The sequence below is a fragment of the Sorghum bicolor genome, chromosome 3, assembly GCF_000003195.3.
Source record: "Sorghum bicolor cultivar BTx623 chromosome 3, Sorghum_bicolor_NCBIv3, whole genome shotgun sequence".
Classification (NCBI taxonomy): Eukaryota; Viridiplantae; Streptophyta; class Magnoliopsida; order Poales; family Poaceae; genus Sorghum; species Sorghum bicolor.
The window spans coordinates 11,133,270-11,160,772 of record NC_012872.2 but is presented as its reverse complement, the minus strand read 5'-3'; the positions used below and the strand labels follow the sequence as shown (position 1 = coordinate 11,160,772).

At 42.1% G+C, this 27,503-nt stretch overlaps 4 protein-coding genes across 6 annotated transcripts; 3 read left to right on the top strand and 1 right to left on the bottom strand.

The window, feature by feature from the left end:
- On the bottom strand, positions 1,505–5,764 carry LOC110433430. 3 transcript variants are annotated; one of them, XR_002450858.1, is made up of 3 exons: positions 4,970–5,764; positions 3,156–3,246; positions 1,505–1,895 (listed from the first exon to the last, which is right to left on the bottom strand). XR_002450858.1 is itself a non-coding variant. In XM_021455561.1 (3 exons), exons 1-3 carry the CDS (start codon positions 5,253–5,255, stop codon positions 1,926–1,928), a joined length of 453 nt encoding a protein of 150 aa, XP_021311236.1. In that variant the 5' UTR covers positions 5,256–5,764; the 3' UTR covers positions 1,505–1,925. The 3 variants fall into 3 exon arrangements, 2 of the variants coding, with proteins under 2 accessions (XP_021311236.1, XP_021311235.1); XM_021455561.1 differs by having other exon boundaries at positions 1,505–1,981; positions 3,156–3,266; XM_021455560.1 differs by having other exon boundaries at positions 3,156–3,266.
- Positions 10,103–13,073, top strand: LOC8074505 (UBP1-associated protein 2A). Its single transcript, XM_002457571.2, has 2 exons — positions 10,103–11,601; positions 12,693–13,073. The coding sequence occupies exon 1, from the start codon at positions 10,207–10,209 to the stop codon at positions 11,599–11,601; it is 1,395 nt and encodes a 464-aa protein (XP_002457616.1). The 5' UTR covers positions 10,103–10,206; the 3' UTR covers positions 12,693–13,073.
- On the top strand, positions 18,558–22,150 carry LOC8074504. The gene is made up of 4 exons (XM_002457570.2): positions 18,558–18,994; positions 20,666–20,759; positions 20,827–20,931; positions 21,617–22,150. Exons 1-4 carry the CDS (start codon positions 18,831–18,833, stop codon positions 21,944–21,946), a joined length of 693 nt encoding a protein of 230 aa, XP_002457615.1. The 5' UTR covers positions 18,558–18,830; the 3' UTR covers positions 21,947–22,150.
- Positions 23,435–26,844, top strand: LOC8074503 (probable envelope ADP,ATP carrier protein, chloroplastic). The gene is made up of 10 exons (XM_002457569.2): positions 23,435–24,091; positions 24,212–24,268; positions 24,919–24,981; positions 25,061–25,117; positions 25,233–25,316; positions 25,504–25,572; positions 25,639–25,751; positions 25,863–26,032; positions 26,193–26,271; positions 26,391–26,844. The coding sequence occupies exons 1-10, from the start codon at positions 23,681–23,683 to the stop codon at positions 26,488–26,490; spliced, it is 1,203 nt and encodes a 400-aa protein (XP_002457614.1). The 5' UTR covers positions 23,435–23,680; the 3' UTR covers positions 26,491–26,844.

Sequence of the window (27,503 nt, the reverse complement as noted above, 5' to 3'; positions counted from 1 at the left end):
GCCACGCCACTCGATCCTAACACGTATGCAAAGTTAGATCGCTCAAGTGGCACTAGATGACCGATATGCAAACAAGTTTGCCCCTCTTGATAGTACGGCCATCTATCCTAAATCCGGTCATAAACTTCTCTACACACCTATGACCGGTGAAATGGAAATGCCCTAGGTTATACCTTTGCCTTGCGCTTTCCATTCCATCTCCTCCAATGTTGATGCAACACATGCACCAACCAATCACCAAAAGATATGATCCACTTCATATCATCACGTGACCGTATTGGTTCATCGATCTTGACCTCACTTGCTCTTCACCGTTGCCTCGGTCCATCGGCGCCAAGTCTTGCTCAAGCTTCACCGTCACACGCGGTCCCTCGCTTCAAAGCCTCCGACTTGCCCTTCACTCTTGCAACCGGTCCATCAAGCCAAGCCTCATCTTGATCTTCTCCACCTTGGTCACATGACTCCATGTCATGTCTCATATGCAATGAGCTCCTCCATCATCACATAATCACCTATGGACTAATCTCCTGTGTATCTCACATAAACACTATTAGTCCACCTAAGTTGTCACTCAATTACCAAAACCAAACAAGGACCTTTCACTCTCTCTCTCTCTCTCATATTTCCCAACTTTTGTGAGCTTAGACGGAAAGGTTTGCGGGAGGAAAGCCGACGAGGCGGTGGGGATGACTAGAGGATTGTTAGGGTTTAGGAGCCCTGGCGACGGTGGAGGTAGCTGGACCAGATAGGGATAGGGGAGCTCTGATGAGGACGGGCTCTGGTGAGGTGGTCGAGAAGGCGGCCGCCACGGGTGCGCTAAGGCTTGGCCGGCGCACCGCCATAGTGTAGCGGACGACAACAAGGGCGAGGACAAGATACTAACACGACCACTAACAAGGAGGAAGAAAGGGGGGGAGGTGTGCATGCGAGGTTGAAGATGGCCTTGTGGCCTCACACACACGACCATTTTTTAGCCCCATCCAAACACTTAACCATATTTGATCTTTTTGCTAGTTAGATGAGGTATATGATTTGGCTAAATATTAAAACATTTCAATAGCCTAATTTTCTGTCGTGCTTTGCGCTTACCACTATCATCTATGGAAACACTGACCAGTCTAGATATCTTTGCTTTGAAACTAGTGGCTAGTAGAGGATTTCGATGAACTAATTAAAGAGAAGGAAGTAGGAATGTGCCTTCCTCACACTAGTATTTCAATTTTGTTGATCTTACCAACGATGGTTATCCAAAAGACGACTTCCCAGGGGCAAAGAGGTATATATTTTTTAGTTATGCTTTCGTGGAAAAAAAATAAATGTTGAATCAAATTAATTCGCAAAAAAAAAAGAATGTTGAATTGAATCAAAGGAACGAGCAAACGCAAATTGGAGCTTAAAGGACAATTGTATACTTTTTTTTTTGAGGAACGACAATCGTATACTTATATACACTAGGTTCATGCCCGTGCGTTGCTACGGGTTTAAAACTATATATCTTCTAGTATTTAAAGAGATCAAATGATAACTCTAATTGTAAAAAGTAAATTACTGATGTAATCTCATAACTATTTCCAGAAGCTACTTATATATTTTGCCATTTTTCAAGCAAGCAAGAAAAAAAAGCAGCTTTGCAAATATGTAGCACGCATGGTGCTTGCCATGCTTCCACTCAAGTTTTTCCTTTGATCTTGCAATCACAAACATACATTCTGGGAGCTTGGCTTCTCAAACTACTGATGTCGCCCTCCTCCAGAAGCCATATGTTACGGCCACCCTCCCTTTCTCCTGCACTTGTGTGGCAGTTTTGACCTTGCTAGCAGCGGTTTACATCCCTCCTAGGGCCCATCGAATCAGAAGCCTTCTTACTGTAAGCTCACATTGATGTTTGCTAAAACCTGCTAATAGATAATCGGTTACAAGCCAAGTCATAATAAGGTCAGGAGCCCTCTTACTGTAAGCTCACATTGATGTTTGCTAAAACCTGCTAATAGATAATCAATTACAAGCCAAGACATAATAAGGTCATTTTATTTGCCCGTGCAATAAATAATTTGACTGTTGTAGTTTTCTTGACAAGCTTGATGCTTACAATTTGCTCACAAAGAAAAGACCTTATAGATAAGTTATTTGCAAAAGTTGCATCCAGGTGAATTCACTAAGTGCATTGTTTGATGCATGTAGTGAGTTGGGTGCAGATAAATTTAAAAACAGATTGCATACTACACTCCATAGTTCTTAAGGCGTAAAGGCGAGGCATGACAATGCGCCACCGCCTGGACGTCTAGGCGTCCGCCTTGCCCGCCTAGGCGAGCATTTTGCAAGGCGCTAGGGAGTCGTCTAGACGCCTAGGCGTTGCCTGTAGAATCACTTTTCTGAACGTAAAATAATTATTCAGGATTGGCTACAAAAGTGAATCTAAGAGATAGAGCTGAGAATAACAATGGAAAAGTAAGCTGAATTTAAGAGAACTGCTTTTGTAATATGAGCAACTGAACATGATTATTTCACATGTTGTAGTAAAAATGTACATGAGTAAAGCAGAATGTGCAAGTACACTAAAAGCATAGTCAATGTAGTTGAAATAGCAATTCTTTCAGGGTAAATGAAAATGTGAAATCTCTGAATCTTGCATGACACTTAACATTGCCTCACCACCTTCTCTGTATATAAAATGTTTTCTAAACAAAATAATACCGAGAAGGAGCAATGTGGATGGGAGATATTGATGCAAAGCTGCATGCCAAGACTGAAGACCTACACACCTACAGGCTGAAGCCATGCCAATCAGTAAATTTTGGAGCTACTCAAACATCACAGTATACTATGTTCAGGACCTACTTAAAACATATATATGACTGATCATTTCATCAGACCATTTTGAAGCTCAAAGCATGAAATCAAATTGCTTGGCAAAATGATAGCTTTCAGCTCTAAATATGTTTTGTTCATATGCAAAAGAGCTCAAAAATGTAGCTAGCAACTCAAAAATCTGGTTTAGTTAGAAATTTGACATGGCTCTAGTGACCAATCAGGCTTCCTGAAATAAATTAAGCTAAAAATTTTCATTTAGAGTTCACAGTTGCTGTTGCTAGACTTCAACAGTAGTAGTGAGCACTGCAGGCAAATAGAGCTACAACATATTCCTTCCTTCTTACCTCCATCTTTATTGTTCCCCCTCCCCGATCTGGTCGATGGCAATTCCATGGACCAGGGCAACACAGCTCCAAAGCTGACATATAGAAGTACCTGTAACCAAGGTATGCCGGCTGTTGCAATAAAAAAAAGGAACCAAGAAAAAATATGTTTCGATCACACAGAGAGCAGCTTCTCTTATGATCTTATGAAACAGAAAAAATATTCTACCACTCAAGATGATCCAAAGTAGAAAAAAAGTGAAGTCTATGTTTTGTTATTTCAAGAAATTTGTAGTTGTAAGTAGAAGTGAAATTCTGCAAGCAGATATGATCACTAAACAATAAAATTATGATCTTGAAAATATTCAGGGAATGACCATTATTTCACATACTTGACTACTTGTTTGTGGGCAGATCGTGCTTTAGTTTATGCTTTTTATGAGATCGTTGCATGTCAACACTCAACTATTGGTGCATGGATTCAGACGGTGTATCCCCCAAGCAAGGTTGGTTCCTTAGGTAACAAAAAAATAAGGAAAATGTTGGCTGTACTGGCAGAGATAACACTGCAGATATCCAAATGCCTAATAATGCCCTATAGTTGCAGTAGTGGCACCAGCAAGCACTATGTACTAACTCATTATCTTGGAACTTGAGTACTCACTAATTTGCAGGATAAAAAATTGACAACAACCATATTAGCATTTTGTGCCCTTTTCATTTTTTCCTACTAAAGACTGCCATTTAATAAATTATTGTCACCTGTTATCTACAATATTTAAAGCAATTTGCAATCCAGTACGTTATGTGATACTAACTAACCCATGTGAAGTGTTAGATACTAACTCTGCTGCAAAGCAAGAAACCAATATTTTATAAACATTGGATTTCTCTAAGATGTAATATCTAGAAGCAGAAGGTAGAATAATACAAACTATAGTCATACCAAAATTCTCATGTATCCAAAGCAATTAAGTGATATTGATTCCCCTTTACACATCATGATTCAGGAGTAGTGCTGATGTAACTATTATCAGGCCTAATTCACCTGTTCAATTGCTAAGATATAATTTCTAGTATGAAGCCCAGTTGAAATATGCATCTAGTATGACTGAGAAAGAGTTAAAAGATCTTAACCATGGAGCACAACATAATTATCTTATACTCAATTTTCAAATATTCAACAGGAAATTGATCCTTGTTACAAAAAACACCTCACACAGAGAATTAAGCATGCAAAGGTAAGCAGATCTTTCAGTAACTCATATCAGCAGCCCCCAATCACTAATTGCCTAAAAATTTTTGGTGGGAAATTCTAGAGAAAGATTTTTATTGATCGAAGAATTCCACAGGGGCCCTTAGCAAGGCAACACAAAGCACTCTAATCAACAACGGATCTGGATTAGATTGACAACCAAATTATTAAATCTTAAAATGAGAAATCATTCTTATCCTATTTTGATGCTGCTGCTGGTTACATGGTAAGGAAACTTCAATTTCAACATCAGCATGCCCCTAATGCAAGTTCAAATCAGCACGTAAGCAATTTTTCAAAACTGCAGGCACAGATCCAGTAAAGGAGTAAAGGACATGAGTGTGCACATGACCACATGTACGCATGATAATCTTTGAAAGGGATCAAAATTAGCAGGAATAATACTTGCATCCTACCAAGGTGACACCCGAGAGAAACATTTTGGTGAGCAGGTTGGGAGCAGTAACACAAGCAACATTTAGGTTTTTCCTCAACACCAAGTGAGGGAGCCATTATGGTCAGGACTCCATTATTGAGAAACTAGTGAGGAAGAAGGTTACGACGGGATCTGCTTGCTCACCAATGCCCTTGATGCGAGGAGCAACGGTCGCCACCTCCCGGAAAGATCTCACAGCAGCACAGCTCCCTACACCCATGGCGGCACGGAGTAGGACAGGGCGGGGCAGGCAACACGCGAGCTGTGCGGGGTGGTGGTGGCACACTGGCATGTCGTTGGGCCGGCGGCGGCGTGGAGCATGGTGGGGCAGGGGACGCGGCCCCATGGGGCGAAGGCGAGGAGCAAAGGAACCATGGCGGCAGAGCGGAAGGAGGGGACGGCGGGAGGGCCTCTGTGATGGAGGCAACATAGAGGTCGCAAAGAAGCTTTGCCCATCTCGATCTAGTACCTTCTGCGTCACGAAGATGGCTGACTTGGGAAGCTCACTTCGCTCGAGATGGCCAGCCACGATTCGGCGTCCACCCTTGGAGCGGGACCTAGGGTTCCGGCGTCCAGGTAGGTGCCCCCTGCACGGCGCACGACGGCTTGGTTGGTGGAGCGGTGGCGAAAGGGAGCGGTGGAGCGGTGGCAGCCGGGTGAGAGCTGGAAGGCGAAAGGGAGGGGAGCTCGCTGCCACCGCCGGGTACGGAACCGGCGCCGTTGGTGCCGGCGGGAAGAAGAAGAAGAACAAGATGGGAATGGCGACAGGGCTGGCGGTGGGCGCGGCGGCGGGCTTGCTCAGAGGGTTGGCTAGGGTGGAGGAGAACCTGGAGAGGGATGAGTCATACGACGGCGGCGGCGGCTACGGGGAGTCGCTGTGAAAGTTTTGGCCGCTGGCTACGGGAGTCATTGAACGTGTCGAACGGGGGCGAGGCGAGGGGAGTGGTGTGGTGTGGACGATTGCCTTATGTATGTTTTAGTTGTAGAGATAGAGATTTGTTTAGGGGTGTTTAATTTTCCTCTTTTGCCACTTTTGCTGTTTTAGGTCTTGTTTAGTTACAAAATTTTTTGCAAAATGGACATTGTAACATTTTCGTTTGTATTTGATAAACTAGCAAATATGTCTGTGCGTTGCAACGGGAAAAAATAAGTGCACATTTAAACCTTAGTGGGTAGCCTTCCACTGGATTATGCTACCTTGGATTATGCTAGCACTCCACCATAGGTTATTTATGTTTCTGATTTGTTTCTAAAGAATAAGAAAAGAAAAAAAGTAAAAACAAAGCAACTGATGTATAGGGAGAAAAGCACGGACGCCCGAAGGGCCACCGACGCCCCTGCCTCTCATCCTCTCGTCTGTCGATCTCTGCCTCTCGCTCCTCCCTTGGTGCTCTCTTCCCCAACACCGGCTCCCTCTCTTTGCCCCTTCTCTTTCTCCTATGGCTATGGCACCCAAATCGATGGCGCTTCCATGCTGCAGATTGGCATATCTGTCATATTGATTTGCTAATCTCAGTTTGTCTGCAATGCTGGCTGGTTGGTACACCACGAGTTCCTACAAATCTTGTTAAGCTAGCCGCAAGGGAGATCTAGGCTGGCGCTGGCGGCCGTGCGAGCTCCGTCTATGGCGGCGGTGGTCGTCACCCGAGCTCCGTCCACGGCTGCAATGGCGTGTTTTGCCCCAGCACTGCTATGCTCCCATGATTTTTTCTCAATATATATGTTTCGAATGTCCATGGTTGTTTCGATTCAGTCTCATCATCCGTGCTATTGTTTTAGTCTACATCACCGATTTGGAAAGCTGCTTAGTTCTCCACTGAGAAACCCCAAGGCGGGCAAGCCTCTCGAAGGTGTTCGTATGCTGCCGCGGGTGTGCGGATAGATCCAGGCACGTGCGGGCAGGCGGACAGAAGGCACGTGCGGCGGCAGACAGAAAACTTGGGTGAACGGGGAAAATTTTGGCAAATTGAAATTTTCACAATTTAGTAGTAGAGAAGAAGAGGATAGATATTATTCAATCATGGACTAACTAAGTTCAAAATATTTGTCTTATAAATTACAGATAAATTGTACAATTAATTATTTTTTATCTATATTTAATGCTCCATGCATGTGCTTAAGATTCAATGTAACAGAGAATCTTAAAATTACAAAAAAAAATTGGAAGTAAACAAGGCCAACCTGTCTTTTGGCAAAATAGATCTAAACAACATCTCCTACAACTAAAAAGAACAAAAGTAAGACCGGTGCGACTTTTTTTGGGGTCGCTCCCCCCTCCCGACGTGCGAATCCACCCGTAGCTATAGTAGGAGGTGGAAGAGTATAAATTGAAAAAGAAAACAGAAAAAGATTCCTGATGCAAATTTACAATAGAGAATAATATATAAACAGGGATGTCGAAGGGTGCGAAATAAAATATAGAAAAATATAGGATTTCTGATATAAAATTTACATTTCTTTCCAATCCTACGTAAGGAAACAAACCACCGTAATCAGCGTCCTCCCTCACCCGACTTTCGACGCCCAACCTGCGTTCCCTGGTCTGGATAGTTACTCTCGCCCTCGCCCTCGCCCTCGCCCTCGACGCCGCCGCCGTCGCCCGACGCCCTCGACGACCTGCGCCTCGCCCTCGCCCGACACCCTCGCCCAACCTGCGTTGCCAGGTCGCCCACGCCCGACGCCCGAGCCCGACCTGCGTTGCCAGGCCTCGACACCGACGCCCTCGCCCTCGCCCTCGCCCTCGCCCTCGCCCGGCGCCCGACGCCGACGCCCTCGCCCTCGCCCTCGCCCTCGCCCGACGCCTGTTGCCCCTGACGCCCTCGCCCGACGCCCGAACTGCGTTGCCTGGTCTGGAGAGTTGCCCTCGCCCGACGCCCTCGCCCGACGCCCTCGCCGACCTGCGCCTCGCCCTCGCCCGACGCCGTCGCCCGACCTACGTTGCTAGGTCCTGGAGTTTTTCTCGCCCACGCTCGCCTGTCCTTGAAGCCGACGAGGACGTCGCACCTCAGCCCGACGACCGTCCTTGAAGCCATCGATCCTGCGTTTTGTCAAGTCCTGGAGTCGCCCTCGCCCTTGCGTTTCCTGCACAGTCCACAACCCTAAAACAAGTGAGTTAGACAACTAAAATCATGTTGATTGGAGTTACACAGTCTTGAAGCACATACAAAACTGTGTATTTTGGACTGACAATTATATCTCATTAATATGCCATTTATGCATTTATATTATACACATCTTTTTGTTTCAAAAGTAACAAATATACCTTGTAAAATTTTAGACCGGGGGTGCAGCTATTAAAAATAAAAATTTTCAAACAGCTCTTTATTTGACAGCCTGCAGGAAGAGAAAAATATGATGTAATAATGGTTCGTAGATAAGGAAATAAATTATTAGTTACACAAAAACTTCTAAAATAATGCTCAGTACAATCGAGACATGCTCTAAGTGTTCAGGATCTGTAAGAGTTGTTAATGAGCAATCGAGACATCCCTGAGAACTGTTTCGAAATAGGGGTTCGTTTTGAGGTGGCTCGATAGTACAATATAGTGAAAAAATACAATAATATTACAAAGCATCACATGGACCTAAGATTTTGTGTAAGTACAATTTTGCATGGAGCCTAACTTCAACACAAAACAAGTTAGATACTAATATTGACTCTCCACATCCTTTGCTTTTAGAGAATGTGTGCTTTAACAAAGATGCTAGAATATCGTAAAAAATACAAAACGAGCGAAATGGCTGCTGCGATTGGTATATGTGAGGATATGGAGTACAACTTAGCACAATGAAGATACGTAAGTCTTTTGCTCATCATTTTATTGATTGTTTTCTATAGACTATTCTAATCATTATTGTGTTTGCAGTTTCTTTTATCATGGCTATCCTTTCGAAAATATATGCTTTATGTTTTCGATCAGCGAGAAAAAATGCTTATCATGATTGACCCTAGACCTGTTGAAGAGTGGTGTAAAGACACACCAGCGCTTATGTATGCCAAATACACTCTTGGATTTAGCTACAACTACACGGCCACAGTAAATAAACATATTCCTAGATGGGATGAGGATGCTTTCAAATGGAAATTTAAACGGACAGAAAACATTGTAGAGGACATAGATGGGTAAATAACTCAAAATCACTTACACTTACAATAACAAATACCTATGGTTTAACTATTTCTATATATTGCTGATCGTGAATCTTGATACAGGTACTTAAGTGGATTTCTCATCCTACAGTATACATATTTATACCGTGAGTATAACACTTTGTCTCAGTTTTTATAAAAGTTTTTTTCATAAAAACGTAGTATTATCCATGCGACACACACTAAAATTTATATATATATATACTCAACTGTGTGACAGGATGGTATGGAGATGCGGCGGAACTTATTTGTGGATTTACTAGCGCACGAAAGAAATGGATATCGAAGATTTCTTCCTGCCGATATTAAACATTATCTCGGTCGTATCACGGAAAGGTCTATAAAGTAGAATTTGTGAGGCTACAACGTCGTGCTCTCCGTGACTATGTTTGATTTCAGAAACTATATTTCTTTAAGTTAAATGTAACTTTATAGCTGGTATTTAAGTTTTATTATAATATTATTATCTTATTGTGCGATACGTGTATTTTTAATAAAAAATGTTAGCTATCCCGTAGCAACGTACGGACACGCTACCTAGTTGACAAAAAGGAGCAAAACTTGAGCTGCAAAACATTTGGCATTTGAGACCCAAGAGGCTTAAAACTAGCCAAAAACATCATGGGGGTCGTGCTGTGTATGCATGGCTAAAGTTTTACAGTGTATCTAAATAGATGTAAGTTTTACAGTAAAAAATTAAACATAAAAGTTTTACCATTTCTAAAATATCTAAGAGGGTGTTTGGTTGTAAGGACTAAAGTTTAATTAGTGTCATATTAGATGGTTTAAGAGGTGGTTCATAGGGTATCCGGATACTAATAGAAAAATAAATTATGGATTTTGTCACTATTTCGCTAGATAAATTTATTAAGTCTAATTGATCTGTTATTAACACATGTATTATTGTAGCAATTAGTGTATAATTATAGACCAATTATGCTTAAAAAAGTTGTCTTATAAATTAGTCTCTAGGCTCCCCCACCCCCCACACCCACCCACCCACCCACACACACAAAAAGAAAAAAAAAATCTGTTGATGGGCCTTTTTGTTACAGTATTCAGGCCCAGGACACAGGATGCACAGACAGCCCCGTCGGCCGCCGCCGTTAACTACCCGTACGACCACTCAAAACAAAACAAAAACTACCCGTACGAGACGGCGAAGTCGTTCCCCAATCCATCGAAACCCTAGCGCGCAATCCCCGGCTTCCCACGCCGTATCGCCGTCGCCATGGGCAAGAAGCGAAAGCTCGAGCCCAAATCGGCGGCAGCCGTCAAGCCGGTTAAGGCCTCCCAGACCACCACCAAGGCCTCCTCGGCCGCCGCCACCGCTAAGGCCGCCGGTCTATCCGCGGTTCTCGCCCCTGCTGAGGTGGCCATGGAGAAGCTGCCCCAGGGGGCAGGCGGCGAGGGGGAGGAGGTAGAGGAGGAAATCGAGGAGGAGGTGGAGGTTGAGGAGGAGGTGGAAGTGGAAGAGGAAGATGGCGAGGGCGACCCGGCCTCGATCCAGGCGCTCCTGGATTCGTTCCCCAAGGACCAGCTCGTCGAGCTGCTACGCGACGCTGCCGTCGCTCACGGCGACGTGCTATCTGCCATCCGGCACGTCGCCGACGCCGACCCGGCTCAGCGGAAGATCTTCGTCCACGGCCTCGGCTGGGACGCCACAACCGACACTCTCTCTGAGGCGTTCGGTCCATACGGCGATATCGAGGACCTCAGGGTCGTCACCGATCGCAACACGGGCAAGTGCAAGGGGTACGGGTTCATCCTCTTCCGTCACCGCTCTGGTGCCCGAGCCGCGCTACGCGAGCCCCAGAAGAAGATTGGTAACCGCAGCACCGCCTGCCAGCTCGCCTCTGTTGGCCCTGTCCCTGGTGGTGCGCCCAACAGCGCTGGCGCTGTGCCAGCCCCGGCTCAATTGCACCTGCCACCGGTGTCAGAGTATACACAACGAAAGATATTTGTCAGCAATGTTGGTGCAGATATCGATCCAAAGAAACTGCTTCAGTTCTTTGCAAGGTATGGTGAGATCGAGGAAGGTCCGCTTGGGCTTGACAAGGTCACTGGGAAACCCAAGGGATTTGCTCTTTTTGTCTACAAGACCATTGAAAGTGCCAAGAAGGCTCTTGAGGAGCCACACAAGCATTTTGATGGAGTGGTGCTGCACTGCCAGAAGGCGATTGATGGACCAAAGCCGAACAAATTAGGAGGAGCTGGAGGCTTTTTTGGTGCTGGGGCTTCAAGTGGGGGCAAGGGATTTCCTGGTTATGGAGCTACTAGTCATTCTCTGCCTGGAACTGTTGGTATTGTCCAGCCAATGTCACCTCTGGCACCTGGGTTGGCTTCACTACCTGGTGGTATTTCTGCTGCCCCAGGTGTGGATCCTGCTCTGGGGCAGGCATTGACAGCTTTGCTTGCCACCCAGCAGGGGGCTGGGCTGAATTTGACTAGCATTCTGGGGGTCGGTGCTAATGGATCAGGGTTGCCTCCGCAGGGGGCAACTGGAGCATTGGGTGGTAGCGGTGTGCCGGGGATGCAAGGTGGTTATATGGGTGGCTATGGTGGTTCCGGTGGATATGGGGGTGCTGCTTCAGGAGGCCCAGGAAGAAATTACATGGGTCATTAGGTAAGATTTGGCTGGTAGATGCATCTAACTGGAGAAAACTACAAATACTTCTGATTTCTGTTTTGCATAAAAAGAAACCTTATGGTTTTGCATGTCCATAGATGTTAGACTCACCACTATCCTCGTTATTGTTGCTGTATACAAGTAATCTTTCATTTGCATTGTTTTCATGGTTAGATATTTTTTTCTGGTTAACCAGATACTTATGATGATAATTAGTGTGCCCCCAGTAGAAATTTAGTTATCTTTTCAGGTTTAACACTAATTGCTATGTCAGGGATTAGTGTTTGAAATTTACATTCATGGCCTGAACTATTACTATCTTCATCGAAGTATTTTCATTTTTCAATAATTGTCTAGTGTCTTGCTGTTTGCTGCTTATATGGGATAGCTGTGCTATTAGCTAGAGGTTTGAGGTATTTATTCATCTGGTTGTACAGTGTCCTTGGTAGTTCATTATCTATGTATTTGAGGTATTTGAGGTTTGTGACAAGTGCTGCAGTTTCATGTGACTCATTTTGCGGTTCCTCCATTTAACGTGTAATCTTCATCGTAGTACATTAGTCCAGTTATTGGTGTACAGTATGCCTGGCAGGCAAGTTTTGTTTGCACTTTGCAAGCATAAATTAGGTTCATGACATCTTATTGTTTTCATGTGTCTCCAATTTGCACTATTTTGTTTGCGATGCAGATAGTGTGTATGCATCGACCCTATACCTATTTTGTATTACTTGGGCCTTGTTTACTTCCAAAAATTTTTGCAAAATAGGAATAGTAGCACTTTTGTTTGTATTTGACAAATATTGTTCAATTATAGACTAACTAGGCTCAAAAGATTCGTCTCGCCAATTCCGACCAAACTGTGTAATTAGTTTTTATTTTCATCTATTTTTAATACTCCATGCATACGTCTAAAGATTCGATGTGACGGGTAATCTGAAAAATTTTGGGGAACTAAACAAGGCCTTGTTTTGAACTGACAGCTGAAACCACAAACTACAGTTATGCTTTATTGGGAAGGATGTCTTTGTACACAAATACTATTCTTGAGAACTGTTTCACTTATTTTAATCTATCTTGCTATTTGACAGGATGGTTATAACTATTTTACTGTGGCCAGATGATTCTACATGTTCCTGATTGGCACTTATAAACTTGCTGTTTTAAGCTGTTTCTGGCTACTCAATTATGCCTGTGGTCAAAGTTTTCATAGGAACTTTAGTTCCCTCCACCTATCATTTCAAAACGAAACAGTGCTTTGTACAACTATTTCGATTTTCAAAAGGACATCTTATGGCTGCAAGACTATTGTAAAAGACTTCATGTGGATTTAAAGCACTGCAGTATTTAAGATATTACTCTCTTTGTAAGGTTTTCAAAAAGGCCAAATTAAGGCTTGCAAAACTATTGTAAAAGACTTCCTGTCGGTTTAAAGCACTGAGTATTTAATGACAATGGTTTCTTGATTTATATGTATGGTTTTTAAAGAGGCGATCATGTGGCTTGCAAGACTGCTGTAAAAGATTGTGGATTTTACTATTTTTCTGTTTTCACTTTTATTTTTCTTTTTTGTACCATATAAACCTGTGTTATGTTTAGACATAATTTGTACTGTGCATTGACAATTGTGATTTTAGTTGTCATCCTAATTTGCAGGCGATGCAGGTCTATTTCTTAACAAAGATGTATATTTTTCTTTTTTTATATATATCTAAAGTAATACTTCCTAGTTTGCAAATAACGTGCTTTATTAAAGTTGAGAATGTTTGCTACAGACTCAGTCCCAAAAAGAATGCAATTGTAGATTCAAGATGAGTCAAACTTTCTTTAAATATAGGTTTGTTTTAAAAATATATTTCATAACCAATCTAATGATATTTTATTTGGTATCATAAATGTTGGTAACTTTTCATATAGATTTTGTCGATTTTGAAATTGTTTGATTTTTCAGGACTCAGGTTGCATTCTTTTTGGGATAGAGGGAGTAGTTCAAGTGAAATATTTGTTTATGGTATTGAAAGAGAGGCTACTAAATGCTAATCAAGTCATTTGTCTATTTTCGTTGCTACTTGCTAGGACTTTTTTGTTGCTCGAATGATCTTCTTGGTAGCTTATCTTTCTCTCTCATATCTGACCTGACAATTGAGTGTGTGTGTTGTGGCAGATGCACACTGTATACCATCTAACGTTTGTGCATTGTCAGCATAGGAAACCTCTGTTTTGTTATGAATCTCATTACTTTTTTTTTATGTGAAGGTTCATTGCCAATTTGACATACTCCTTTGCATAAGCACACTAGATTATGATAATGCCACTTTGTAAAGCAAAGGCTTTTGTATTATTTTGGTAGAAATTACTCAGGTAAACAAACTATAGTGTTGCCTGAGAGCTATTAGTAAGCGTTTTCTTTTTATAACCACAAAAACTATTTGTTCTTATTTCTTGATTGAGAAGCTTACCTCTATTAGGTATAGATTGTGGCTTGTGATGTTGTCATTTCATTATTGCTTGAATTCTTTATGGTATACAAAATTCTTACTTTCTGTAATGTAGTTGTTTTGGAATGTCATTTGGCATTGTCTTCTGTTCAGGAAATCAATAGTCTTTTCAGTGTATTGTGACTACAATTTATCCACTGATTGATAGAATTCATGGCCCTGTAGTGACTACAACTTATCATGGTGCATGGATGATCCAATATCACTTGATTATTTCCTTGGTTTAATGCCTCGGCAGGCCGGTTGAGGCCTCATGTTTGCATTTGAGACAGGTAAGTACGAAATGCATACATTCCCGGGTCCAAATGATGCATGTAGCTGTTGCATTTGAGACAGGTAAGTACGAAATGCATACATTCCCAGGTCAAGTGATGCATGTAGCGGCAGAAAGCTCTCTTCTGTAAGTTGTACAATGGCGGCAATCTGTTCAATTCTCGGAGAAGGGAGTGGCAAGGTGGGGGTGGAACGTGGGAGCCCGCTAGCTCCCTGCTCCCACCAGGCTTTGCAGCTAGGGACCGTAACCAGATGGTGTATATGCCCGCTCAAAAACGATGATGTATATGTTGAATATACTTGAATTAGAAACCTATTATATATAAATTACATGAAATTGAGCATGATGATATGCGGTGTGGAATGTCATACGGCATGAGTGTGCATCGGTGTGCTGGGCTGTACCCAATGTTTACCCGAGACTACGATCTGTCTTTTGGCGTGCGAAACGCCAGTTCATTTGATAAAGACGGACAGAGTTCCCTGTTGCGAAACGCCAGTTCGATCGGGAGAGTGATGTTATTTCTACACGGGAGATACAGGGGTTCGGCGCGTTAATTACTTATTAAACCGAATGTCATCAACGACTCGAGACTATTTAACTGAATCAACTTCGTAAAGATACAATTAACATCTCCACTGTATCAAGACACAGGATCCTGTTGCGTTTCTGTCACAAATCAAGATTACATTTCAACAAGAGGAAACATGTAGTACAAGTCTTGTCAAGTTAACAAATTAATTGAATGATATTAATGGAAGCATATACTGACCTATTCTCCCCGTTCTTAAATATTTGTCGTTTTTGTTTTTTAAGAAACAACTTTAACTAAATATATATTAAAAATATTAATATTTATGATATATGATTAGTATTATTGGAAAGATCTTTAAATCTAGTTTTCTAATAAATTTATTTAGAAATATAAATATTGCACATATTTTATATAAATCAAGTCAAACTTGTGACACATACATCAACAGCGAGCGTTATTTAGGAACATGGGAGTATGTGTAGTGAAAACCCTATCATGTAGTATTTCCTATGTTGAGAGGCCCTATGATACCAATTAAGGGTCTGTTTGGAACAAAGGAACGCAAAACAGAGGAATGAACAAAAAACGCAGGAACAAAGTAAAGTGAAAAGTGAAAACTACAGGATTCTAAAACGTAGGAATTAATGTTTTAAGCTATTTGGATCGTAGGAACATGGTTGAATCATCACATGTCCCTAAATAAAAAATCAGTTACAAACATCCCAACATTGAGGTGATTCTTATATTTAATTCAATCAAGTATATTGACCTTTTACTGTAGTACGTTCTTTATCTTCTTGTGTGCTCCCTGGTCGTTGCCTCTCTCTTCCTCGTCCTCTCTTCATCATCGGCGCACGAGTTCAAGGCTCATTCTCTCTCCGTCCTCTGAGCATGAGTTCAAGGAGAGGCTGCAGACTCCATCCTCGTCCACCCCGCCTCCGACTTCCCCGGAACCCACGCGTGGTAGCCGTGCCCGGACTCCTCATCTCCCCCGCGGCCCCACCCTGTTGCCGCAGGTGCAGGCACCCAGCTGCTGATCCCTCCATAACCGCTGACTAATTTTCTTTTCAGTTCGTGGAAGAGACAACAACGGGAGTGAGCTAGGCCAGAGGGTGAGCATCGGAGCGCTGGAGGAAAGATTTCCCTTCGGTCATGGTGGATGTTTTATTTCCTACGTTTTGCACATCAAACATTCCCTTTCCTGTGGAAAGGATTTCAGCTTTCCTTCATTCCAAACGCATCCATAGGATTCATTTCCTCAGGAAAGTATTCCTCCAAAATTCATGTAAAAAACCTTTGATCCAAACATGTCCTAAACCTAAGCAGCCTCCCTATATTAAGTGTGGCACAAGGTCTTTAGTTAATCCATGCTTTTGACCCTATCTACCATGACAGAATGTATCTCCCACTAAATAAACAACAAAGGTGGAAAAAATGCCCCCTGTCTAAGCCTCAGTTTTTCACTTTTTTAGATGATTAATTGCTTGTTCTACATTTTCTACTTATTTATTGTAATCGAATCAAGTGCTACTTTCTCTTCTTGTTTTGCATGAGGCCTTGTTTAGTTCCCAAAAAATTTTGCAAAATTTTTCAGATTCTCCATCACATCGAATCTTTAGACGCATGCATGGAGTATTAAATATAGACAAAAATAAAAACTAATTGCACAGTTTGGTCGAAATTGACGAGACAAATCTTTTGAGCCTAGTTATTCTATGATTGGATAATATTTGTCAAATAAAAACGAAAATGCTACAGTGTCAATTTTGCAAAAAATTTTGGAACTAAACAAGGCCTCATGCAAAACAAGAAGAGAAAGAGAAACAAGGCCTCATGCAAATCTTCAGAGTTAGCTTCAGCTTGTGAATTGAACGAGCTCCCTCGAGCAAGAGAATGAGCCGAGCCACGTTTAACTTTAAGCTTGTATTAGGATATCGATCCGAGTCGAGCTAGCCAGCACGAAGCCCTTAGCCCTGCAATGAGCTATCCGTAGTATTCTTACTGTTTTTCTAGTTTCATATTTGTATATGAGAAAATAGCCAAAATATGTATACGGGTATCGTATTTTTCATTTTATTTTTCTACGGAAAAACGGCCAGGGTGTCATGGTCGTGTCCTTTTCTTTTCACCCAATGGATAAGGGAGCGGCGTTGTTGGGCTCGTCCTCGCTCGGAGCGGTTGCGATCGAAAGGGAAGGAAGGCGATGGCGGTTATGGTAAATATAGCAGATGAATGTCGGGAGGTAAGAAAATAGTCTGAGCTTTTTAGAAGTTATTTAACAGTGTTTTTCTTTTATAATAAATCAGTCAATAGTACTTTCTATCATAGCTTATCAGCTAAATAAATAAGGCCTTCTGTCATTACGCAAGGTGGGCTTCACTCTTTTACCATCCTACAAATGGGATTTGTCTATTTGCTATTATCAAACAAGCCACACCTGCTAAAATATCATGTGACAGATTTATTATCAAATTTAATATTTTTTTGCCATGACATCTTTTCCGTCTTGTTTTACCCCTGGCTGACCAAACATTATGATTCTTTTCCATTCATAATCGATTTATGGACTTTTATGAGTCCATAAATCGATTATGAATGGAAAAGAATCATAATAGACAAAGAACTCGGCCAGAGCAACTCTAGGCGGACATTGTTGCCTCCTCAACACGTCCACGCCAGGTCGCGGCCACAACCCCAACACGTCTATGCTCCTTCTCCAGAGCCGATGGGCTCCTCCTCTTCCTCACCTCCGCCATGCTCCTCTACCGTGCCCCTCCCCTATGGAACTGGTGTCCACAGCCACGCGACTAATCACGGAGTAGCGCTAACGTTGTTGGGTGAAGCCAGGGCATCTGGCGGGCAAAACTAGAGTGCCCGGTTGGGTTGTCGCCAATGTTGACGCGTGCATGAGGAGGAGAAAGGAGATTTAGAGGTAAAACAGGAATGAAAGTATGGAAACAATAAAAGAACAATTAAAATCCGTAGGGCATTCTAGCAAATATGTCTCTAATGTGAAATGGTCGAATTCCATTTGTAAGATAGGAAATGAGTTAAGGCCTTGTTTAGTTTCCTGGGTCTTGTTTAGTTTCTAAAGAAATTTGCAAAAAAAAAATTCTCCGTCACATCAAATCTTGCGGCGCATGCATAAAACATTAAATATAGATAAAAATATTAACTAATTGTACAATTTGACTGTAATTTTCGAGATGAATTTTTTGAGCATAATTAGTTTATGATTGGATAATATTTATCAAATACAAACGAAAATGCTTTCCATTTTACAAAAAAATTTGGAACTAAATAAGCCCTGGATGAAAGTTTTTTTTAGATACTGTAGCAATTTTGTTTGTACTCCCTCCATCCCAAATTGTAAGTCATTTCAAGAATCTTAGAGAGTCAAGCTTTTGTAAGTTTGACCAAATTTATATAATAAAATAATTATTATTATGATACTAACTAAGTATCATTAGATTCTTCTTTAATTATATTTTCATAGTATACTCACTTTACGTTACAAATCTTAGTATTTTTCTCTATAATTTTGATCAAACGTGAAAATGCTTTGACTCTCCAAGATTCTTGGAATGACTTATAATTTGGTATGGAGAGAGTATTTGACAATTATTATATGACCATGAACTAGTTAATTGTCTCACAAATTACGGAATAGATCCGTTCCCAAACTAGAATCGCCATTTTGTCCCCGGAGGCCGAGTGAATCGCTGTGAAACCAGCCGATCGCCGTTTCCAGTGAAGGGGGAATCGTTTGCGCTCCGATTCTCGACGCTGGGAACCCGTTTGGAAAGGTTTCTGCCGATTCCTCCAAGAAACGTATCGGATCCAAACGGTCCGTCGCCGTCCAGACGCTGCGGCGAAGGAACGAGGACGGAGGGAGTGCGACTCCTTGTGAGGTGGAGAAGCCATGGCGGAGGACCAACCGACTCCGGCCGCGTCCGCCGCCGAGGAGGCCGCCATGGATGCAGATACCGGCGGCGAGCGGCTTAGCGCAGCCGCGTTGGTGGGCCTGCTCCGCAGGTTCCTCGCCGTGCAGCAGCGCCGGGCCGAGGCCTACTCCACGCTACGAAGGTACCGCCGTCGTTCTCCGGTGCGGCCCAGCCGCCCCGGTTCTGAACTATATATAAACCCTAATGATCATACGAGAGATTTCTGGTGGCGTGTTAAAGACCATAGTTCCGTAGGCCAGATTGGGCTGGGACTCTAGTTCTTATATGACTTTTTTTAGCATTTTATTTGCTAGCCTTGAAATTGGTAGTCGATACAGTATTGGGCTATTGGCCCTGTTTCAAAGGTTCATAGGAAACAGTTGTATTCCTGCCAGAATTGGGAAAGTTCTGGCAAAAACATTGCTCAGAGAATGTGATCAGCCCATCCCAGTCATGATGTCTATGTCTGCTCGCCTGTCATCTCAACTAGTGATTTGATTTTTGGTGCTTTGGTTTGTTGTTGTTTCTTTGCATCCGATGAAGTGAGGTGTTTTCATGTTTGTTATGTTCGTAGTTTTAGGATTTGTAGTTTTAGGATGTGTTGCTGGTGTGCAGTGTGGATTTGAGTTTACTTTTTGGGTGGTTAGAGTAGTTATTTTAGTCTTAGTGGATCATTGTGATTGGAACATAAGTTTGAACTTTGGATCCTTTCAACATGTATTGGAATCTGTTATGTTTTGGTTAGCCATTTTGCTGATTTTTTCCATGATTAATTGTCATCGATTATCCACTGGATTTGTAGCATGAATCAGTGCTTCGAGCTTATTGCAAGGGAGAGTCAACCTTGATGATCTTGTTTTCACTTGTCCGCTGTCACACTAGTGATAAGGTTCTTAGGATATAGGAAGTTTCTAGCGTTGAATCCTTGGAAGTTGTCCATTGTGCATTGAGTGTTTTCCTGCCGTTCAAAGAAAGAGCATAATAGTAGGTCTAAAATTCTTCAGACACAAAATAAGATGTTTTGTGCCAATTTAATGAGAAACTTGGCCTATCTAGGAACATCAGATGCCATGTTAGCTTGGAAGAAATTTGGAGAGGGAAGGGATAGATGACTAGAAGGGTTCAGTTGTCTTCAGTTAGCAGTAGTATCCTCTACCTTTGGCATACTAGTTACTAGATAAGGCTCATTTACGTTACTACCAATTGTACAGAATCGTCTCTGTGATATTAAAAGAAGTATACGTAGTACAATTCAATAGTATGTGTGCAATGCTCATTTGGTAGTTCCTTTTCCCATCAGGACCACTTCTGAATGCCTTTCTGTGGTTTTTTATGTATATATGCTTCCCAACAGAATTTTATAATGTTCGGACCTATTATGCAAAGAGGTCCGGTGTATTGTAGCTATATAAGTTTCTTGGTCTTGTAGTTGTTGATCTAGCCATAAAGCATGGTTGTTGCTTTGAACCCACTCGAAATTTAGCTATCTGGCATGTAATATATTCACAAAAGGAGAAAAGACTTCTGGGAATAATAGCAAAAGTACTTTGTGTTGTCACTATATTTCCATGCTACAATGGTTCAAGTGGTAAATTGAAAAATCACATCAATGTATTTTTATTATAGTAAGTATTCTAACTCAGAAATATAATTGTTAGTCACTTTGGTTATGCATTTTGCCAACAAGTTTTTTTAGTCATCTGTAATTCTGGTGACTGCATTTGCATCTCTCTGTGTGAAAAGTACTTAATGACAATAGTTTTCTAAACCTACCATTTTGTTTTCTCATTGACTCATTAAAAATATGTGGCAGGGGTTTTTCTGAGTATATGGCTAATGGTGGTGAATTGGCCTATCAAAAACTGTGTGGCAGTATTACAGCGGAGTTCAATGATTGCTCGAAACAAGTTAGCTCTAGTTGTCCCATCTTCTTCTTATCCATAAAAAACAGCATCTAATAATTCTTTTGTTCAGGTCATTGAAATAATTTCCCTGCTCTCAATGCCAGAATTTAGTCGTAGTGATCTTGCCGATTTACTGAAGGGTGTTCAAGCACATGAGAAAGAGAAGTTGCATTTGGTAAGTTAGCTTGGGCTGTTGGGTTTGTTGTATTGCTATTTGGGCTTCCTTAAAATAACTAGATTTTATGTTTCTGTTCCAGAGTGGAAACTTATTCTTTCATATTAAATCTGTAATGATGTGTTTTGACATTTCATTTAGCCTAGGAATACTGTGATTGGAGGAGTTATTAGCACATGGGAGATCACAGTTTCATATCTCATGGTTTATATCAGGTCATGTTTTGTCAAATCCTAAAGGAAACCAAGCTTTACCTCTTAAACAATACATTTTAACACACTTGAATTTACATAAAATGATTCTATAGTTTTCCCTGTTAAAAGTAATATGTGTTAAATTGTAGAAGTGACAGATGTTTATTTTTGGCATGATAATGGTTCCAGGTTTGCTACCTCTTCTTATTGCACCTGATAGCTACACAAGCCTTAGGCCCTGACCAATGTACCCTTGAAATTGCATTGTAGTCCAACTACTCAAACTTTGACTTATTTGGGTAATTTCCTGATTGACCTCTGGTACTGGCCGGAATTTAGATGTAAGATATTTGTGCTTGCAACTTTCAACATGCAACATTTTGTTTCCATCATCTGCTTCCTATTTCTCCTATAGCTTTCATATTGGCATTTTCTTCAGTCGCTGATTATTTGTCTCTGGCCTTCCTTGTTTGGTTCGCTGGTTTCTGAAGACAGCGAAGATTCAGGTGCTGAAGAAAGCCGGCAGGCCTTCAGAGCGCCTGGTGAACCACGAGGACTGCAGGTCACGCAGCATGGCCCAGCACGTGTGCGTGCACGTCAAGGAGATCACGGAGGCCGCTGGGACTGAGGATGCAGAGGCAGACGCGGAGTATGATGCCGCCCTCAAGGAGGCCATACAGGGCGTGCAGGAGGCCGTGACCAGCATAAACGAACACATGGAGGAGGTGCGCTACGAGATTGACGGACTCGAGGCGGACACGATCGGTAGCAAGTGGAGCGAAGTCGAGGAAGCATTCCCTGGTACCCTGTCTATAAAATAGATAGATGATTTGTTTTCTTTGGCACCGTTCAGTTCATTCTACCCGTGTTGTTCTTTTCTTTAAAACTATGTGCCCGTGTTATTCGGCTCAGTGTACTCCTGTTAGTGGAGCCTGACGCTGAGGAATTTGGTGTAGGTTAACTTATGTTTTAGTGTTGCTTAAAAGAAGGATTGAAATTGGAACAAGACACTTTTGCATTTCTCATATTTGGCTGCGATGTAGACTTAGCCACTTAGGGCCCGTTCGTTTCTGAGCTGCAACGGTCTGGAACCATTTGATATTTTGTACTGGGCTGGAAATATTCCGGGCCTTTCCAGGCCAGAAATGCTTAACCGAACAGGGGCTCGGGACCGGTGCATTCCGTTGGTATTCTTCTTTTAAGACCGAAGCAGATGCTCTGAAGATGTTAAGGTCAGTGAATGGCCGGTGTCCAGGCACGAGCGTACCTTAATCACCGTTGGAGGCTTGGAGCATCTCTCAAAGTACAAAACGGTCACCGCCACCGTGTTTGGGAACAAAAGCTCCCTATGCCTTTGATTTTGGGAACGAGATCAATGTCTGGTTTCTTGTCTGGAGGAAGCGATGATAACAATGCGCAGAATCAATGAGCAATGTACAACCTGCAAAAAAGAATAAACATGTTTCTTTCAAATATTAAATCATATCTACGTGACCATAGCTAAAAGATGTTCTTATCACGGTTTTTCTAGAACTGATTGCCCGCACTCAATAATACTGGGTGTTGTTTTGTTTGGTGACTTGTCTCTATACAATTCACTAGTAATCACCAAAGGTATGAGTCATGTGTCACCCACCAACAACGTCTATATATATTACTCCCTATTTAAAACGACGTCCGACTTCTTGTGCAGGTAGGACCGTAGGAGCCATGCTGATCAAACGGTTTCGCCATCACTAGGTATAGAAACTGCAAAAGCGGTGCCAAAAAGATTAATTATGAAACTAAGTCACTAGACATTACACTATTCTTATCTTAATATAGAAACGACAAATTAAAGTGGCATTTTGCCATGATATAGATTAAATATTTAAAGTATTCCAGATGATATAGATGACATGGATATTTTTTGTAATTAATATGAGATGACATAGACTTAGTAGAAAATAATGTAGAAACCTTGCATAAAAAGATAGAACATTGAGTGAGTCACTTAGTGAGGAATGATGTCAACACCTTGTAGAAATAATGTGGACACCTTGCATGAAAAGATAGAACATTGAGTGGGTCACTTAGTGAGAAATGATGTAGACACTTTACATAAAGAGACAAACTATTTAATAAGATTTAGCTTTATAAGAGTATATGAATATGTCTACTCATGCCTATGGAGTCCAAGTCACCAAACACAATCATAATTTAGAGATGAAATGAAGAGAGAGCCTTAATGAGTTCTCCTCTTGCGAGGCACTAGTAAAGATCTCGTGGAAACCACGGCCACTAAAAACAGGTACGGTGGACTGGCACGGCAAACACTGAAACACCCTCGCTCGAAAACGGAGATGAGGAGATCAATGCACGTGTGGGTTTGATTATGCGTTAAGCACCCTCGCACTAACATGGCTTTCCTTGTGCCCTCCTTATCCCCTCTCTCTCTCTCTCTCTTCCTTCTCTTCCCCCGCCTGTCTCCAATTCATCTCGCGCGGTGACGCCTTCCTCCCACCGCCTCCCGACTCCCGCGGGCTCGCAGATCCAGGCACACCCCGCCGTCCCCGATGAGCCGCCGCCGGGGAGAGACCTGCGACTCGTGGCGGCCCCCGCGGAAGAACCACGCCGGGGCGCCGCCGCTCCTCCGCGCGGGGCCCCGGATTCCCGCCTTCGCCTCGCTCTCCGTCCGCGAGGGCGGGGACGCCGCTGCCGCCGTCGCCAAGGCGGTCGAGGAAGTGGTCGTTGTCCAGGCCGACGAGGTTAAGGAGCAGAGGGCGGCTTTGGTGGCCGTGGAGGAGAGGGCGAAGACGAAGTCGACGGAGCGCAGGCTGCCCCCCGCGGCGCAGCTGGTGCACCATCCGCTCGCGCTGCTGGCGCTAGTACCCAACAGCGCCGCGCTCTTCGCCGCGGGGGCCGCCGCGGGCACTATAGCCAAGACTGTCACCGCGCCGCTCGACCGCGTCAAGATCCTCATGCAGGCACGGCAACCCACAGCGCTCGCAGCTCTACTAATTCTTTGCTCGTCGGTCTTCTTCATACTATTGCAGTATTGCTTTGCGGCTGACGGGATTTAATTTTGTTCTTTTTCATCTATCTAGACGCATAGCGTGCGGGTGGCGGGAGAGAGCGCCAAGAAGGGTGTTGGATTTCTCGAGGTAACCAATATGAGGCGCTTCTCTTTGCTGGATTTACTTTGATGCTGTGCATTCATCAATGTACCTTCTGAGCTACGCTTTCTGTTGAAAATTGGAGTGTCATGTGCTACGTTCATTCATTAATGTACCTTCTGAACTACGCTTTCTGTTGAAAATTGAAGTCTCATGTGCCACATTCTTTGTGGAAAATTCACATCTGTGGATTGTGGAATAATCTGAAATACACCACAGTTTGCAGAGCTTATCTTTAAGACTTAAACAGGATATGAGATTCCTAATAACTTTCTTCCATCAATGTTAGGGAGACAATTTATACTGGTCAATTAACAAATGACTTCATTAGGAAAAAAAATCCTATGCTTAACATAATACCAGCACTGGTGAGAAAAATTAAGATACAAATCACTAAGGATCAATGGGTGCACCTGTTGCATATGCCCTTGGATGGTCCTCTTTTCTGAGTCCTGACATGCCTATTGAAAATAGAGATCAGCAAATCCTATTGAATCAGCAATCCTAATCCTAAAGATGGGTTTGAATTGTGAAGCATAATCCTTTTTTAAAAAAACTTTTTGATAGGTGCTACCTGGAGTTAAATGGTTACAACTTTAGATAATATATTGTAATCTGATACATCTGCAATTATGCAGGCTATGGCAGACATTGGGAAGAAGGATGGGCTTAAGGGTTACTGGAAAGGCAACCTTCCACAGGTGCTTGATGTTCCCTATCATCCATGGTTGATCTTGCAGTCCTGTGCTGATTCCTATCCATCTCCATTAACTTGTCCAGGTCATTCGCATAATTCCTTACAGTGCGGTGCAGCTCTTCTCGTATGAAGTTTACAAGGTCATAGTTACTCATGGTTACACTTAGTCATCACGTTTCTTTTTACATTCTTTGTGATCTAGTGAGTTCCTCATTTCTCTCCTCACAAGTCACAATGTTACTGCTTTTAATTCAGAAAATTTTCCGGACAAAGGATGGAGAGCTTTCTGTATTTGGGAGACTTGCTGCTGGTGCTTGCGCGGGCATGACATCTACACTTGTAATTTATTTTATTTGCTTACTCACTAGCAAATGTCCCTGTATTTCTGTTTTTGTTAGATATGGGAATTTCGAATATAGTTGGTTTCTTCTTTGGTCTTTAGTTTTTCATGGTACATGAATTTTATCGAAATCCACAGAATACCATCTTAGCACTTTCAGAACTTTCTACTTGTACTTGCTTATAGGTAACTTACCCACTGGATGTTCTCCGGCTCAGGCTAGCAGTTCAATCTGGACACAGCACTTTACCTCAGGTAACCACTCTTGTAAGTTCTTTCTTTATTTTTGGTGGAAACTGGCTTAGCCTGATGACTTTGTAGGTTGCTCTTAACATGCTGAGAGAAGAAGGGCTGGCCTCCTTCTATGGAGGCTTGGGTCCATCTCTTATAGCAATTGCACCTTACATTGCTGTGAACTTCTGTGTTTTTGACCTGTGAGATTCCTTCTACTGCATATGAATACTATGATACACACATGAAAGCTCCACAGAAATTTAAGTATTTACCTCACATTTTTTGTATTGCATTCTCTTTTGATGTACAAGAATGAAGAAATCTGTACCAGAGAAGTACAAGAATAGACCAGAAACATCTCTAGCAACTGCTCTTCTTTCAGCAACATTTGCAACTTTGATGTGTTATCCCCTGGACACTATTAGGAGACAGATGCAGATGAAAGGCACACCATACAATACAGTTTTTGATGCTATTCCAGGTAGTTATGCTAGCATTGCATGAGCTAATGGCTAATACATAACATACACTTGATCTTGATAAATCTGAACTATGTTATTTGCTATTTCTATGTGCTCACATGCTTCTTGATCATGCTAAAATGAAACACATTTTTAAGTCTATTTCAATGCTTAATGCAGGCATTGTGGAGCGTGATGGTCTAACTGGTCTTTATAGAGGTTTTGTGCCAAATGCATTAAAAAATCTACCAAATAGCAGGTATATCCTTTTGCACACCATGGTGACAAAAATATTTGGTTTAGTTTTAGTAAAACTGGGAATGAATTTTTTTTGTCTAACAACACATTCAGTACTCAGTTATTGTTGTAACCATGCAGCATTAAAATGACCGTGTTTGACACGGTGAAGACACTGATAGCTACCGGGCAGAAGGAGATGGACAAATTAATTCAAGAAAATGAGGAGAAAACAAGCTAGGAAAAGAGCCTTGTTCAATCTTGAAGGCTTTGGTAGAAAGCATGCCTCTTTGCATACTCCATGTTGCTATGTTTCCTCCTTTGCTGGGGCCATATTTTAGGATCTAGGCAGCACATCTTTCTGTTCCTTTTCAAATAGGTCCAGTCTGCAGTGTTTTCCTGAGCATACATTCATAGAGATAGAGGTGGCATTGGAGGGAAATAAAAGACAATGAGTTGATCTCTTTAGCTAGTGTCGGTAGCATTCCCCTACAGATCTTATTTTAATAGAGGATAGTGTATCAATGTGACCGCCCCAGATTCCTTAAATATATACATAATTAGCCAGATCAATCAAGTATCATGGAGCACAGGAGCAGGTTTTCCTTGAAATAGCATCTTTGTTTTGACGAACAGATTGGATGTCTTGTACATCATTAAGACCGAAGGCCAGATTTGCTTTTGAATGATTTCATCCAGTTTAGACTTTGGTTAGCATGATCTTTTGAGCTATCAACTCGCTTTTGTTTGTGAAGCCAGTTTGTATTAGAGTAGTAGGCAACAGACGAAAATTGTTGCTTAGGGAGAGGATCAGAGGAAAATGCATCTGTTTTTTAATATATTTATTGAGGTGACCTTACCTATGTATATTTTTTAAGAGAAGTAGTCGGAGTGATATTGGAGAAACTGCCCTGTTATTTCATTTTTCTGGTATAAATTAAGGATGCATAATGTGCATATAGTGGTGGAATTGAATACAATCTGAGTCCACATTTTAGTACACTGCTGGAGTTGGGTGTCACTGTCACCCTATTTCTCTACGTCTCTGTTGTCCTGTCCTACACAAACATATGTGATGAGAATTTTATATATTCCAAACTCACAGACCAAATTGTTAAGAACCTTTTGGGCTTATTTGGAACATAAGATATCCAAAACATAGGAATAGGAAAAACATAGGATTGAAGTTGCATGTCGCTGGCAATTCTACAGGAATTAAAAATGTAGGAAGGTCTCTAATGGAGCATTTGGATA